Here is a 15,775-nt window from a genome sequence, read left to right as displayed (position 1 = left end):
CAATGCAGGGTTTTTTGTTTGTTGTTTTTTTTTTTTTTTTTTTCTGGATAGGCCTCCACACCTGGTTAGCAGTTGAATACTTCCAAACTGGCATTGTATTCCATAAATCAAGAATTTACCACTGCAGTGGAATTACTTCCAAAAAAAAAAAAAAGGAAGTTTTTTTGTTAGCTTATATTGCTACAAGTTGTACTACTTTTTTTTTTATAAGTAGAGAATAAACCATCCTGAATTATCTTTTATGGCTTCTACTAGCTCATTTAAAACTCAATGTGTAATAAAGCTGAAGTTTATGGGGAGAAGTAGCTTACTAGCTTTGACAGGTTAATCTTTGGTTTTCTTTGTGGCAGGCAGAGAAAGAAGTCCTGCAGGGTAAGCTTTGTGGGGGGGGCGTTTCTCGTGCAGTATCTCTCAGCAGATTCAAGTCCTAATGTTACCTCTCTTCCTCTCTTATTTGTCCAGGATGACTAAACCTGAGAAATGCACTGCTCTGCTCTCACAGAGCTTGTTTTGTTCAGACACCGTTGTCTGTAATGAGAAAAACAGTTAAACCTCACGGGGCAGGAGCTCTCCGTTTGCAGGAGTTGAGTGTCCCCGTGCTGTGGTCTCTTTGATGTGTGTAGCCTGTCTTTGGTATGCCAGACATGACTGCAGGCCTTTCTGGGAAGTCAGGAATTGGAAATGGCTTGAGGAGGTTATTAAACTTTTTTTTTGCTGTTCTGTACCTTGCAGAGGTTGACATTCTGCCTTCTAGGAGGAGGTTGCTAGCATGAGAAATAGACTTACCTCGGGGTCTAGGTTGCCCTAGGTCCGTACCAGCAGTTTCACCACTCTGATGGGGCACCTGGAGACCTCCCAACCCATACCAGTCACATCAGCCCATTTCTAATTAGTTGTATCCCAGTAAGAAGCCGCAGGTCCCTCTAGTGACATCAGCTGTTGTCGGACAGTGTGCTACATGCATCTTCCCAAGAAATGCTTGGGACTGTAGCTTTTTTTTCTTGTTTGATCTTAAAATAGGATGGCCTATTCTTTAATTTTTGTGTTAGTGGCCTAGCAATAGCTAAAGAACCTCATTTTCCTTTGGGACCTTGGCTGTGTTGTATCTCCATCTACTACTTTTCTCACATACTGCACAAATTCATATGATGTGATTTAAGTATTTCATAGTAGCCAAAATTTTCGGCCAGTTTCTGTAATTCAGTACTAATGGAAAGCTGTATTGCATGAATTGTCTCTTGAATGTATAAATGCACCTGTCTTTTTCCCCACATTGGCTGATGGCTTGCATACATATTCAGCTGAAATTTATATAGAGCTTACATTTAGCATTCAAACTGATGCTTTAGAATTATTTTTTTTTCCTGTTTGCATACTGATTGATTAGGGAAGAAACATCTGCTGTCTTGCAGTTCTGTTTCCATTCTGGTGGGGTTTTCACATGCAATTAAGGATAATTTTTTTTGTGTACCTTATGAATGGAAACAAGGCCACTTTAAGAGCAACATTTCTAAAGATGAAGTCTTGAGTAACTGGCAGAATGTAAATTTAGATGAAAGTGAAGGACAACAAAACTAGCAAACTTTCAGAGTAGAGTATTGATTTGACTGCAGGCTGGTAAGTCAGGGGAGGTGGAGCGTGAGCAGGGCTGAGCTTTCAGTTCCAGACTCTGTGGTCTCCGTGGTTTGTGCCAGGGAAGTTTCTGCTTTGTCCCTCTTGCTGCTGAAGCTTCACCACAGTGCCTGGAACCCGCATCGGTATGTGGTGCCTTAATTGGGGTGGGGGGAAGGACCCCTTGCCCACCCTTTCAGAGACAGACAGCGTCTGTCCCTGGGGAGAGCACGGCTCTGGCTGTTCGCAGCATGTTGCAGCTCTCCCTCTTGTTCCTCTCCCAGTCCAACACCTACTGCAGTTGTGGCTCCTTCTTTGTGCAGTGGCCACTCAGGGCCAGGAGAAGCAGTCGGCTCTCTAGGAGTCATCTTCCCTAGCAAGAAGTGGCAACACTGGGAAGCAAAAATAGAGTAACTGGGCCAAGTATAGGGAATAAAAACACTTTTGATGTTGTTTATATATAGACCTTCAGCCTGGAGAAGAGAAGGCTCTGGGGAGACCTTAGAGCCCCTTCCAGTCCCTAAAGGGGCTCCAGGAAAGCTGGGGAGGGACTCTGGATCAGGGAGGGGAGCCATGGGACGAGGGGGAACGGTTTTACACTGGAAGAGGGGAGATTTAGATGAGATCTGAGGCAGAAATTCTCTGCTGTGAGGGTGGTGAGCCCCTGGCCCAGGTTGCCCAGAGAAGCTGTGGCTGCCCCATCCCTGGAGGGGTTCAAGGCCAGGTTGGACGGGGCTTGGAGCAGCCTGGTCTGGTGGGAGGTGTCCCTGCCCAGGGCAGGGGGTGGCACTGGGTGGGCTTTAAGGTCCCTTCCCACCCAAACCATTCTGTGATTCTATGAACTTAGAAGTCACAGATCTTGGGTCTATTGCACCTAAGTAGGTTTAGAGATTTTCGTTTGTTTTTGTCTGTAGGTGAGCATAAGGTTCTGTGCATCATTTGTTTAAACAGATACCTGTTACAGGTTCTGTGTCATCCCTGGCAAAGTCTTAGAGCTTTTTTTTTATGTAAAGTGACTGGCTTTTGTAGGTGAAAGGCATGGAACAACTAATTCATGTGGAAGTTACTGTGGTAATTGTGGGGAAAAAAAACCTCCAGGAATCTTCATCCAAAGAGTAGCCTTCAGCTAATCCATTCCCTGCCATTGGTGCTAATTAACTGCATCTTATTTTGTTTTATAAAGAAAAATAGATTTCTCTGTCTGTGTCAGCCTTCTCAGCTTGTCCGAGTTGCACAAAATCCAGGTAGAATCATATATTTTGCTGAACTATAGCTACTGTGGTATGATGCTTGGAAAAAAAAATTAAAAAAATCATTTTTCTTAAGTATTGCAGTGCTGCATTTTCATTAGAACGACTTATTTAAACGAGATGCTTTTCTGTTCATAATGTCAATGCAGCAGAGCTTCCGTGTTGAATTAAGGCGATGGTGAGAAACAACCGTCGTGTGACTTTTGCTCTCTTAAACTCAAGTGGCTATTGAGTTTGCTTAGGTTTTTAAATTTGGCACAAACATTTTGCAGACACTTCAGAAAGTTTTTAAAAATTAGGTGTTAACAATGATGCTTTTAGTATGTTTTTTTTTTTTTTGGTTGGAAACTAATTGTCAGAATGTAGTGTCTGAGGCAGAGCACTTCAAAGTGAATTCCAAAGGGTTTTTCTGATTAAATGGATAAGGAAACTGAATCTCATAATGTGAAAAGGTGTCCCAAAATAGCCTGGCTGCCGTATCTTCTGAGACATTAAAAATGATTAGCACCATATCTATCAGAGCCAATCTCTTAAGTCCCTCCAGAGTACAAGGCAGCGTAACCTATATATAGGATGTGTTCTTTCTGCCTAAAAGACTAAGAATTCTTCTAGAGGGTCAGAGCTTAGTGAAAGTTTAATGCATTTAGTTTAACATCTGAAATCTTCAAAGAGGTTTTCTAGTACTGGAGAGATTTTGGGTACACTGTGGACAGGTTACAAGGAATGTATGGAATTTGGCACACAGGTATTTTTTTTTTTTCCTGTAATTGTTCGGCTTGCATTCACAAATAACTACCAGGAGCAAAAATAAACTGGGACACCTGAAAGTGCTTTGTAAGTTGTTTGCTGCTTTTTAAGGTATTAGATTTAAATTATGCTCTAACAATGGAACAAACGTTCTTCCTCTTCTGTGCCAGGTATAGGACCTGTGCAGGTAAGTATTGAAGCCAAATAAACAAACTTAAAAGACTTTTTTTTTTTTTTAATGCAGCTCAGTTAGTAGATAGAACACAGAGCTTGGTACTGTGTCCTCGAAGTGGTAAGCTGTGAAGTGCCACAGCGCTGGACACCGTTAGCAGTAGCAGGTTTGGGGGATGCAGCCAGACTCGCCAGTCGGTGGAAGTGAAAGGCATCGTAATGTGGTAGGGGCTTGACTTTTAAGAGCAGAGCATCAGTATAACTGGAGATTTGTTTGTACAGACCTTTCTTTAAGAATTTAATTAGACACTTCTACAACTAAAAGCCTCCTCGACTAGTCTAGTCCAAACCCTTATTTGTGTAATAGCAGTGGCTTGTGCAGAACATAAGGAGCAAGTGGCTCTTATTTGGAATTCTTCTTCTCACCAGATCTGTGTAGTGAACTGCAAATGTCTCTGGTTTTGACTTAAGCAAATGAAAGTGTCCCCATTTTACAAGCACACTGGACCGGGGGGGGTCGGTGGGCTGTACTTAGACCCGCTGTGAAAGCAAACAAACAGCACTGTATTTGGACAGGGTTAAGTAACAAATTGTGTATGGTGAATGACTTCTCATCTGGAACACAGTGATCGGTCCCTTGATTTCCCGTGAGACAGTGGGCTCATTACTCCCCCAGGAAAAAATGGGAAGTATCCAAGCCAGTGACACTCACTTGGTGCAGCAGGATAGTCCAGTGGGAGTCTCCTGTATCAGGAAGCGAGAACAAACCAGAATAAGCCAAATCCACAATAGCTGCTTGTGGAAAACTTTTACAGTTGGAAATAACTTCTAAACTTTCTGAATTTCAAGTGGAATGGTGTCTCTCAACTGTGACCTGTTCTAATTTCCCCTCGCCTCTCAGCACAGTTCTCGCCCGTGCTCTGTGTTCACCAACCACTAAAAGCCTTTCTAAGCAGGGCTTTGTCCTGCGTTTGAATTTAGGGTGCCAGAGTGGGGTCTGCCACGGCTCTTCCCCAGCACACCTTGTGCGTTCTGGGGATCCTTTCGTGAGGGATTCTGTACTCGAGTGAGTGCTGGGAGACTGGGGAGCTGCCTCTTGCTGCTCTTCTCTGAATTGTTTGGCTTGCACTTGAAGACATCCCGGAGTCGCACAGAATGGGGCCACACAGCCGTACAACCACAGCCTTGCAGCGTGTCTTAATCGTGTAGGTGAAATGGTTTTTTGTGTGGTCAAACTCAGTTTGGAGGGAGTTACAACATCCGCTTGAGAAAATGTAAAACTGATATTCAGCTCCTCCAGCATTGGTCGTGGTGAAAAGCTGCTGGCAGAAAGAAGTGCTTCTGGGCTGATTTTTTCCTAATGAGTGGGAGAAAAATCCACAGTTTAAGACATACTCACAAAACGTGTTTCTTTACTGGATCTTGCAGTTACTATTTGGTGCACAAGGGCAGGACTAGGAAGCACTAGAGTTGGGTTTTGTTGTTGTTTAAACAACGTAAGTGATCGTTTGGCAGACAGCAGCCAAGTGGTGTGTGAGATCAATCAAACCACAATCCCTTTATGGGGCCATTTTAACTGTGGTGACTTCTGGCTCAGATTTTTTTGGTTTTTTATATATATATATAGTGCATAGTTTCTTATGACCTGCAGTTCTGTTTGAAAACTGATTTAGCTCAAAAAAAAAAAAAAGTGGCTGTGTAGCTGACGGCCTAGAAAATTATCATGCAACTTCAGAAAGTATTTGTTTGATGTAATGAAAGAAATACAACTTTCTTTTTCATTTAAAAAAAGCCCAAACAAACCTGTGGTGTTTTTTTAATAACTCTTTAAAGAATAATCCTACTTATAAGCTTTGGTAATTGAATGCATAAGCGCTTGTAATTATGCAATCAGACTATAATATGTCTGTTACAACATTATACTACAAAATAAACTTGCCAATACACAGTAGATTCTGTTCTTTAAATCTGGGATCAAAGTCTGAACAGCTCTGGCGCTCTACATAGGGACAGCAAACGTCCTTCAACTTCTGCACCAGATGGTACAATTCTCCAGACAATGGCATAAAACAGTATTGTTTGATGGAACAAAGATTTGCTTGTTTTAATCAAATGTGACCTTAATTGCCGTGCTCTGATTAGTTGTTTATTATGGATAAGAACTATTAAAGCAGGTTTCCTTTATCTATAAGGAAGACACAAGCATGAGCAAATACTAACATTGCAGGGTTTCTCCTTTTTTTAATTACATGAAATACGTGATACTGGGCTGTGACATTGTCTGGCCAAAGTGAGATAATGTTTGTACGCTTGTACTTTACCAAGTATGTTAAATGCAGGCATTATTCTGGAGGAGCCTTTGACTGGGGCGATCTTGGCTTTCCAGGACGCCAGACCTGAGGTCTGGGTAGTTCTGTGGGAGACAAAGCAGTGAGGTGTTTTGGTGTTTGGTTGGTTTTCTCGGTACTCTCCAAGCAGCCAGCGCTCAGACAGGGATGAGTTTACACTTCTGCGTCTAAAGATGTAGGGACTGGTAAGGTTCTTTGTAGAACAAGAGAAAGTTTAAGCGAGTGATGTAGGTAGGAGAAAGACCACCCTGAGGAAAGGACTCTGCTCAGAAGGGCACGTATGGAGCTCTCATGTGCAGCGTCAGAAGCAGGGTGTTGCCTGTAAGGGACATCTAGCTCTTAACACCTTTCAAGAAATTGAAATCTCTTATTCCCGCTTGTCTGTAGGGTCTTGGCTTCTTCCTTTACCTCAGCCTGGAGCTGGGAATAGGGCCTTGTTTTGCATAACGAAGATGGTTCACGCTACAGGTAGAGCAAGACCAAGGAGCTGCAGCACCTTTCTACCTACCTGGACAGAATTGTTCAACTTCATATGCCAAGGAAATAGAGACCAGGCGGCTTCTTCCTGCATGTGACACGTTTGAGGTTTCTTCAGCAAGGCTGGAGTAGAGAAAGGAGTGTAAAACAAGACATGTTTTACATGCAGTCCGGGGGAAGGACAGCTGCTTGCCTGGAGCTTTACCGTGGTGTCTGAGCTGGGAACTTACTGGGAGCTGTAGTAAAGGGCTCCTGAGGCAAAGGGATGCAAATCCAGCCCTTGGCTGCTGGGATGCCAACACATCATCAGGGGACTTCGAAGTCCTCAGTCTCTAGCGCTAAGTAGGGGTCTTGCACGGGATGCAAAAGCAAACCATTAGAGAAAGGATTCCAGGGCCACATTCTCCTCAGGCAGACAAACCTGGGGTGCAGAAGTTCCAAACAATGTAAAGGGTGGTGGGGATGTTCATCAGTCTGTAATAACAATGCCTTTTTCACTTAGTTTTGGTTGCTTTCAGATCAGCCTGCCTGGTTTGCCAGGGACCTTGGTGATGAGCTGCACGCTGAATAATCACTGCCTGCTGTGCTCGGTCTTGTGGTTTGGATTTTAACTCTGCGATAGCCTTCAAATGAGACTGAGGGGCCTTGTACGCTGCATTTTTGACACTAGGAAGGAGAACTGAATTCACTCACCTTCTGAGGCTCTGCGCTCCTTTTTTAACCTCCCTCAACTGGAGCGCAGTGACCAGCTGAGAAGGGTGTTAGTCCACTCGGTCTCTTGCACACAGTTACTTGCGCATTTGATTTTATACCTATGTAAGTAGCTGGCTACAACTATGGGAAATGTGTTTATCCCAGCTTCCTTTTATCTTTTTCTTTGTTCAACTGCAGTGCAAGACAGGGCAATGTCAACAGCAAGGGAACTAAACACAGCCCATGGACAGTTGTCCAATGGGCACATTGTTTCTCCGCCTGATGTCTAGTGATTTTTCTGCTTTTACAAGAACTTTGCCAGTTGTTTTATGATAAACTCTTTACCTTTAGTGTTTTTAAAGTGTGGTGTAATAGAGTAGACTATTGGAGAATACTAAATCAGATTTTTGCAGGTGATAAATCATTCCAGTGCTGTAATCCTGCTTCAGAGGCTGGGGGGGTTTCAATTTAACTTGGTTTTTCGTTATCAAATAACCTTTGCTCAGTTTTTGCCTGGCAGAAGATATTTGTAATTAATAAAAAGAGCTTATGCAATTACCATTTTCTTTGGTTCACATGCTTCTTCAGTGTATGTTATCCCTCTGTAATGGCTGAAACATACAATAGTCTTATGGTTGGACAGTAAACCTTCTAATCCGAAATTAGCGTGCTCCTCTTAGTTTATAAAAGTTACTTTGGAGCTAATAGCAAAGACTGCAGCTCTGTGTTTGCATTACAGTTTTTAATGGGAAATCCTGCTCAGCGGCTCCATTGTTCTCTGGTTTGTCTTGTTCTCATGTGGCTTTTTTTAGGTCAGTTTTATTCTGGCTGGCTCTACCCTGCCTTCCCCCAAAATGAGATTAACAGGCTGTTGGAGTTGATTGTGCTTGTTTAGAGCCTTATCTAGGAGCGGGGCTCGGAGCATCTACAGGCGGGTTTTGTGAAGACTGTTTCCAGAGACCTCGGAATCGCAGTAAGCCTGTCGTGTGGAGGAGCACCCTGGCTTGGGAAGGAGCGGACACTGCCTGTGGGTGGGGTTTCCTTGAGCATTTGTAGGGTATAAATGCAGTAGTAGGCTTTGCTTTTTCTTCTCCCCCCCCCCATCTCATAATATTTTGCACTAAATGTGAAACTGCTGAAGTTTCAATAGGGTAAGCTTTCCATATGAAGACTCCCAAAGCAGTCCCACTCGGTGGCTGCAGTCAGTACCTTCTGTAGTACTGGCATCAGCTTCAGGGGTTTCTTACAGTCCCCGTGGTTTATATTCAGTGTTACAAATCCTTGTGGTCTCTTGATTCTTCTAGAACCTCACCTCTGGTAATGCCGGAGCTGGGTGGGGAACAGCTAGATCTCTTGATAATGAGAAAAGCAGGAGAGGTGTGAAATCCCCTCTTTAGGAACCTGCTTCTTACAGGGAAGCTATTCCTGGATCCAGGAGATGCTGCAGAAGTGAAATTTTTCTTTGGTGACTGCATTTATATTGGTCGAGGTGTCATTCTCAAAGCTTTGCGGAACACACGGGACCCTGCAGGTACCTCCAGGATAAATGGCTGGCTGCTGGACAAATAATTGGCAGAATGTCTTTTTCATCAGCTGTCTGTTTTTAACCTATTATGGTGCTTTTTTATGATACTATTTTATATCAGTTACATAATCTGTAGCAATGAATTCTTTTTTCCTAACTGGTAAAAACTGGGCTGATGGCTTTCTCGTAACCTGTATTTTTTGATTTAGGTAATGGTCTTAGCAGAAAGTGCAGGGATGAATGTCACAGCTTTTTTTTTTTTTTTTCTTCCTCTATTCCACAAGTTTTTCTGATAAGGTTTTGTCTAGAAATGCAGACTTGATTTAGACATGCTACCAACCAGTGAAGAAACAGCTTGTACCTCAAGTTAAGTGAAAAATTCTTTATTGGAGGCTTGTACATCATAAGAAAATGTTTTTGTTGCATGCCAGTGTAACATGTACAGAAATAGAAATACATGCAAATCTTACAACTTTGAGAGGATTCTTAGTGGCAATATGGACTTCTAGGCTAGGCTTGCTGCCTGACTAATAAAACACAATTTATTTTCCTGGTCTTGTTTGTCACTCCAATAAAACAGGTATTCTCGTGGCTCCTTCCTAAAAGTAGTTTCTCAATGCGTGTGGAGCGTAGGAAGCACGTAAGGATGTTTGGTATCAGGAGTGGGAACGTGAAGTATAGCAGCAGTCTCCAAGCAGGAGATGAGCGCAGTAGGAACTTCTACAGCTAAAAGTAATGAGGTGGGGGAATTGCTCGCCTGTGTGATAAATATGCATCAAAGCAAGCAAGAGAGTGTGTTATTGAGGAAGCCCAGGTTTCTTCTGCAACTATTAGGCTGTCCTCTGGAGTTGGAATTGGAAAAGAACAGTGAAATAACCTCGTTAAATCAATTCTAGGGCCAATTTCATAAGCACTTCAAATAAATCTCACATTGCAAATGTACATGCAGTTACAAAATTGTTTGTAAGTGCAGTGCTTTCTGCAGACCTCTTTAGCTGTCACGATCTCACATGATAACAAATTCAGTGCATAGTGGCTGGGGGATGATACGAATGTCTTGCTGCACAGTCACTAACTTGGGTTTCAGACTTGATTTTGTGCTGAAAGAGAATAAGCAGCAAACATGGGGCATTACAGCCCCTGATTGCGACTGGCCACCAAACAATGTAACCGTGTTTAGAAAAGTTAAGTTCTCCCCGTACCCCTTTGGGAGGCTCCTGGGTTTCCATGTGTTTGTTTCAAAGCAGTGGAACTGATGAGAATCACAGATTTTGCTCCCTGTGCAGGCCAATGTGGGAAAATTTCCTAATTTCTCATTAGGAAAAGTCTGGAACTACAGAAAGGTCCCCATTTTCATAGCTCAGTGCTGCTGGTGATCGCCACCATGCTTTTTCCAGCCTGTGATCAGGTGCTTTATGGAAACACAACACGAGGTGCTCTTGGGCAGTGGCAGCAACTCTGATGTTAAATATCTGCAGCTGGGGGGTAGGGAGAACAAGTACTGTCACCTGTCTGCATGCCTCTTACAACAGAATTATTTCAAGCTGTCTGGTTCAGACAGACACAGCTGAAATTTGTTGACTTTGAGTATTTATGGCTGCTCCTTAGCCATCTCCCTGTTCTGACAGCTTTTTACCTTTACCCTGTAATTGGCGGTTTTTCTTCCTCGAGTACTAACCTGTGTCCTCATCCCTGCAGAAGGGGCCCACATCGGGGACGGACCGAGTGAAGAAGGGTGGATCCTACATGTGCCATAAGGTAATGTGAAAAGGCCTGGGCTATTTGCATATTGATCTTTCCCCTGCAAGTACCTGACTTGACAACAAAACCATCTTCTGCTGGAGTTTCCTGGCAGCCTGGGTGCTTGTTAAGGGTTTTCGTGCAATTTAAGGAAGAGTGATACCTGATGTTCTTAAGGAATGCTTTTTGGTTAGTTTGGAATTAAACAAACTTCTTTATCCAGTATGGTTTTTTAGATGTCAGAGTTAACATTGAGGTATGCCTCTAATGCTATTTTTATTCTAGTGCCTGGGTGACACTTGTAAAAGTATGGAGGTGACTTTTTTTAGTTCTAGAAAGACTCTGGATTCAGAAAGGATATCAGGTGTTTGCAGCAAGATCTCTGGGAGATGAATGTTTCAGCTTAGTTGACAGCGGACTTGAAATTATTTCTGAAAAGTCTGGATGCCAGATCGCAATGCAATAGCTGTTCATGAGATAAATCATGTTTTAAACTCTGTTCATGCAGTGCTGGAAAAAAATGCTCATTGTAGATCTCCTTTTTCATTAAAGCTGTCCTGTTCTTTTTCCCTTTCAAAGCCTGCAGCTGGCAAATCAGTCTCATAATTAGATTAAATTTTCTACAGTGAGATCCCATTTTCTACACTGATTTCCTTCTTAGGTGAAATCAATGTCAGATGTTAATTAGCAGTTTTGATTAAATTAACAGTGGAATAGACTCTTCTTCAGTGATGAATAATGTGACCCATTTTAAAAGCTTGTGAAGATTCTAGTCTGTCCTAGTCTTTTTTTTGTAGGTGATAAAACTAGGCTGTGTATTAAGACACAAAAAAACCCCCACTGAATATGATTAGTAGGAGGGCTCTTTATTAGGTGCCTAAAAATCTATTCAGATTTTTTTCAGATGCTGTCCTACCTCTCAGAGTTGACAGAGGCTAAAATTGCACCTTTTTACCTGCATGCTTCGCAGCTCCTTTTATTTTCAAAATAGTTCAGCTTCTAAGTACTGCTGTGGGTCGGGGTAGACGTCTGAGTGCGGGAGGCAGAGCGTGCGTGGGCTCTGCCCTGCGCCCCGGCTGCTGGGCAGGAGCCGGTATTTGTGTCTCCTTAGATGGAGATGCTGGGAACTCGCAGAGATAAACATCGGTGACCCGCTGCTCTGCGGGGATGGCCTGGTTCACGGGCTGTTCCCGTGATGACAGAGCCTGTTTGAGTTGTCACCACCCTCGCGGTTGTACACGTTCAGTTGTTTCAGGAGCTGTGCCCAAACTCACCCCCATACCCCCCGCAAAGAAAAGGAAAAAAAGAATTAAAAAGGTATGTTTGCCTTTTTAACCCAGCCATTCCGGAAGCCTGGTTCAGAGCCTGACTATACGCAGCTGAACCAGCCTGAATGAGAGTGGTGTGTGTTTGTTGGAGGCCGGGAGCCCGTAGCTGGAGGAGATGAGAGGGATGGTAAGGAACAAAAAGCCTCAGCCAAATCTTTTGAAGTAAAAGCAAAATGGGGCAGAACTTGGATGGTGGATTGCACTGGGGTTGCTACATAAATGCCCAGTCTGCCACCCCAGCGCGTTATCAGTGAAATGACGAGCGTGACTGTCCTCATTCCGTGCTACGATGGACAACTGCTCCTGGGCAGTCAGTCTGATTTAATGTAGCAAAGCACTTAAACTGGTTAGTTCTGCAGTTCGGAAACCACTGTTCCTAATGCCAGATAACTGAGAATCAGTAGCACTGCAAATAGCACAAGTTTTCCCTTTTTTCAAGGAGTGTAGGTGTATTAATGCGCACTGAGACATGGCCAAATCTGTACAGCCAGGCAGGGTCAAAGCATGTTATAGACCAGCGGCTCTACGCTGCTGTAACGATGTCTGACCTACTCCTGTTTAGATTCATTTGGCTGGGTATAAACTAACAGCCTTTCTCAAAGTAACTTGTACAAAGCACCCTGCAGCAAGCCTTTTCTCAACCTTGTAAAATGCCGCTTTGGATCGAAACTGGTCTATCGCAGGAATATCAAATCCTACAAGCATGAGATAAACAACACTGGCAACGAAAGCGCAGAGCTATTTCCCACCAACACGCATCAGCGGCATCAGACAGCTGTCTCTGGTGCGAGGACAAGCCCTGTCACGTAGTCTTGTGCTCCTTTCTCACTTGAAGGAACGAAATGGTGATGATGGTTCCTCCTTTAATTCTTTGAGAAGCAGCTACTGTGTGGTTGTAGTATTTGTGGTTGTCTACTAGGAGTATCTGAAATGCAGTTGAATCATCTTATCAGTGGCTTAATTTTAAGCTTAAATGTTTTTATAGCCACTAGTCCGGATTATATCTGATTATAAATATCCCTACAATGTTAGCCATTGGATACTGGGAAGGAGTTTGCCCCCTCTTACTCCTTTCTTCTTGTTGCATCTCATTCGGTGAAATGTTTTATGACAGGTGCCAATACCTGCTCGTTTCCAGTCGTTCCTTGTCACGCTGATAAACGGAGAAAGGCTCTGAGCTCTCTCTTCCTCTGAGAAGCAGAACGAGCATCTTAGCTTTTCCCCGGAGCTCGATGTATTATGAGTTGACACTCCTGTTATCAGACACTTTGCATTCAAACTACCTTTTGTATCCGCTGTAGCTGATCTCTGTATATGGTGGGATTTCCCTTATTTCTAACACAGTGATTTTTTGCTCAGTGTCAGTTCGTTGGTCTTTCCAACAGCATTTGAAATGTTTAGCTATATTCGTCTAACAAACCCTTGCCTAAGGGAATGCACGCTGTGATGTGCTCTGAAGTTCTCTTCCCCTGCAGTCTCACTGCTACAGGTACCGCTGCGCAGCCCGCAGTCAAAACACTCCCGACAGCTCTGCCTCGAACCTGGGCTTCCGCTGCGCAGCAGACGCCGCGCCGGAGCTGCCGTCACGCCGGGACGTCAAGGGCTGAATTTCACCCAAGGAGGAGAAGAGATGCGTGGAGTGTCACTTGCTGGTGACACAGAAGAGAAAAATGTAGTGCTTTGAAGTTCCTGTTCAGGGAAGAAAATCCAACACTACTCAACGTTGCTTGAAGAACTTTCCTGTATTTATCTTCAGGGAACCTGGCCTGGACTTTTCTCCTGACCAAACCTTTTATCGGTGAACTCTATTTGGTTTTTAGCAAGAGTTCTCTGGAGTTAACTAGCACAAAACTGAGCAGAAACATGCCGATTGTGTTTTAAAAGGTTAATTAATAGCTCCTTTAGAAAATATCTTTATTAAATAGTTTTATTTATGTATAGTTTGAATTTCTAAGCTCAAATCCAATAAACGAGGACTTTATAAACTTCTAGACAGCTTTAAAAGAAAACTGAAGGGGTTAAGAAGAGGTGAGGATGGGAAGACAGAGCGCTATCGCCAGGGGCAGTTAGTGCAGCCCTTGCATTACATTCCTGTTGTAGTGAAAATCAGGTCCAGAAATGTGCTTTTTCTGGTGAGATACTTGCACCTCTTTAGAAAGTGCCTTCTGCAGCTGAGGGGTGATAATCCTCAGGGTCATGATGTGATCAGAAATTATGTACATATTTGAATAGAATTCCAGGCATTTATTTATGCTAAAGACTTTTATTGATGGAAAAACACTGGCAATTTCTTTTTGAATTTCTCTTGGACGTGGTGCAGGCTTATTTTGGGGACTTGCAAACTGCAAAAATGGTATCATTAGAAACTGAAGCTAACACATAATTTCACTCGAATAAAAGATCATTAAAATGAAAAGGTGGGAGATGTAACTGTGAGACTTAAGGCCTAATAAGGTAAATTTTGAAACTGTTCTGTTTAAAAAACAAACAAACAAACAAAACCAAAAAAAACCCCAACACACTAAAAAACCAAAGGACTTAAAAGGAGAGGCATTCTAGCAAGGAGGAAGGGAAATGGGAATAATGAAAGCAGGGGATAAAGGTAATTCTAGCAAGCAGAAAAAAAACACTTCCAGAATGACACCACTATGACTTGGCACTCACACGAGCATGATGAAAGCTGTGGTAAATATTTTGCGTAGTAAAGTCTGCCTTACCAGCATTAAATGTTTAATTAAAATCTATGCATTAAAAACATCTATTTTACTGGAAGTAATAAGGAAAGAGTCTATTTCTATCTTTCTAAAAGTCATGTCTCTGCCACAAGAAGGAATACACTTTATAAAAGATTTTGCCTAGAGTTGGTTTTATTTTTTATTCTGGAAAAAAATACAATTCCGTGTATTGGAAAATTCTTACAACTTTTATTTAAATAAAAGGCTTTGTGATTCCGCACCATCAGGTGTATGTCAGTCAAGGCTCGTTGTGCTGCGGGTGGCACGAGGGGGAAGGTCTTCCTGATCTGCGGAGATGGTGGAATGTGTCCCATTTATGCTGCTTTTGTTTGCGTAATGGTTACTGTATTTTATTACAAGATCTTTCATTAAACATCTTTGAATTAATCTGATCAGATTTCAATGGGAAAGTAAACCTCCAAGCTTGAGTGAGCATTGACTATTGAAATATTGCTAATCATTACTGCACTTTGAGAGTAGAAAGGAGGGAGGATTACACGGAGCTCGCAGTCTGAGCTGTCTGATGGGATCCAGGGAGAGCGAGCGCACTGAACTGAGAAGGGGCAGACTGGGACCCAGTGAAGCCCAAAGGAACACAGAGGGAAAAGCGAACAGAAATTCAGCAGGTAGAAACAAGAGTCTGTTTTCTTTTTTAGTCCCTTATGAGAGGATTTTTTTTCTTTTTAGTAGGATTTTGCTCTGCACCCCCAGGCATATAAAGTCTAATCCGTGTGCTATATGGAAAAAGGCTGTTAACAATCACCATCGTGGTTTAGAACTCAAGGACAACAGAATTTCATGTTCTTGCAAGGCCTTTAACGTGGCTGGCTATTTTCAACAGTACAAGCCTCTCCTGTTCCATGCTGGGGAAGTTTGTTCTAACCAGGTAATTGATAGTCAGTTCACATCCTAGAAGCCGCATCAGCTGGCTGGGACTGAAAGGGTCGGATTGCGGAGAGACAGAAGGCTCGTCTGTGTTCTCTGGTTTAAGGCTGGTGATGCAAGGACTAGATATTCCGAATGCTGTTTGGGGGGTTGTGTTTTGGGGTTATTTTTTTTTTTGAATCTACACTTCCTTAGCTACTCAAAGTCATGCCAAGTACATATTCATAACAGGAAGCCAGCAAACAGTGCTGTCATCTTGAAAACC

General features: G+C 42.9%; 1 protein-coding gene across 1 annotated transcript in view; it reads left to right on the top strand.

Annotated features, from left to right (window-relative positions):
* Positions 1-14,845, top strand: part of SUMF1 (sulfatase modifying factor 1) — a 39,255-nt gene extending 24,410 nt beyond the window's left edge. Inside the window, exons 8-9 of the mRNA XM_074602715.1 lie at positions 10,521-10,580; positions 13,366-14,845. Coding sequence (XP_074458816.1) covers positions 10,521-10,580; positions 13,366-13,497 — 192 coding nt within the window. The 3' untranslated portion in view covers positions 13,498-14,845. The remainder of the gene's footprint in view (positions 1-10,520; positions 10,581-13,365) is intronic.
* The last annotated feature ends 930 nt before the right edge of the window (positions 14,846-15,775 follow it).

The sequence above is a fragment of the Larus michahellis genome, chromosome 10 (genome assembly GCF_964199755.1).
Source record: "Larus michahellis chromosome 10, bLarMic1.1, whole genome shotgun sequence".
NCBI classification, from domain to species: domain Eukaryota; kingdom Metazoa; phylum Chordata; class Aves; order Charadriiformes; family Laridae; genus Larus; species Larus michahellis.
This window is presented reverse-complemented; position numbering and strand designations above follow the sequence as displayed.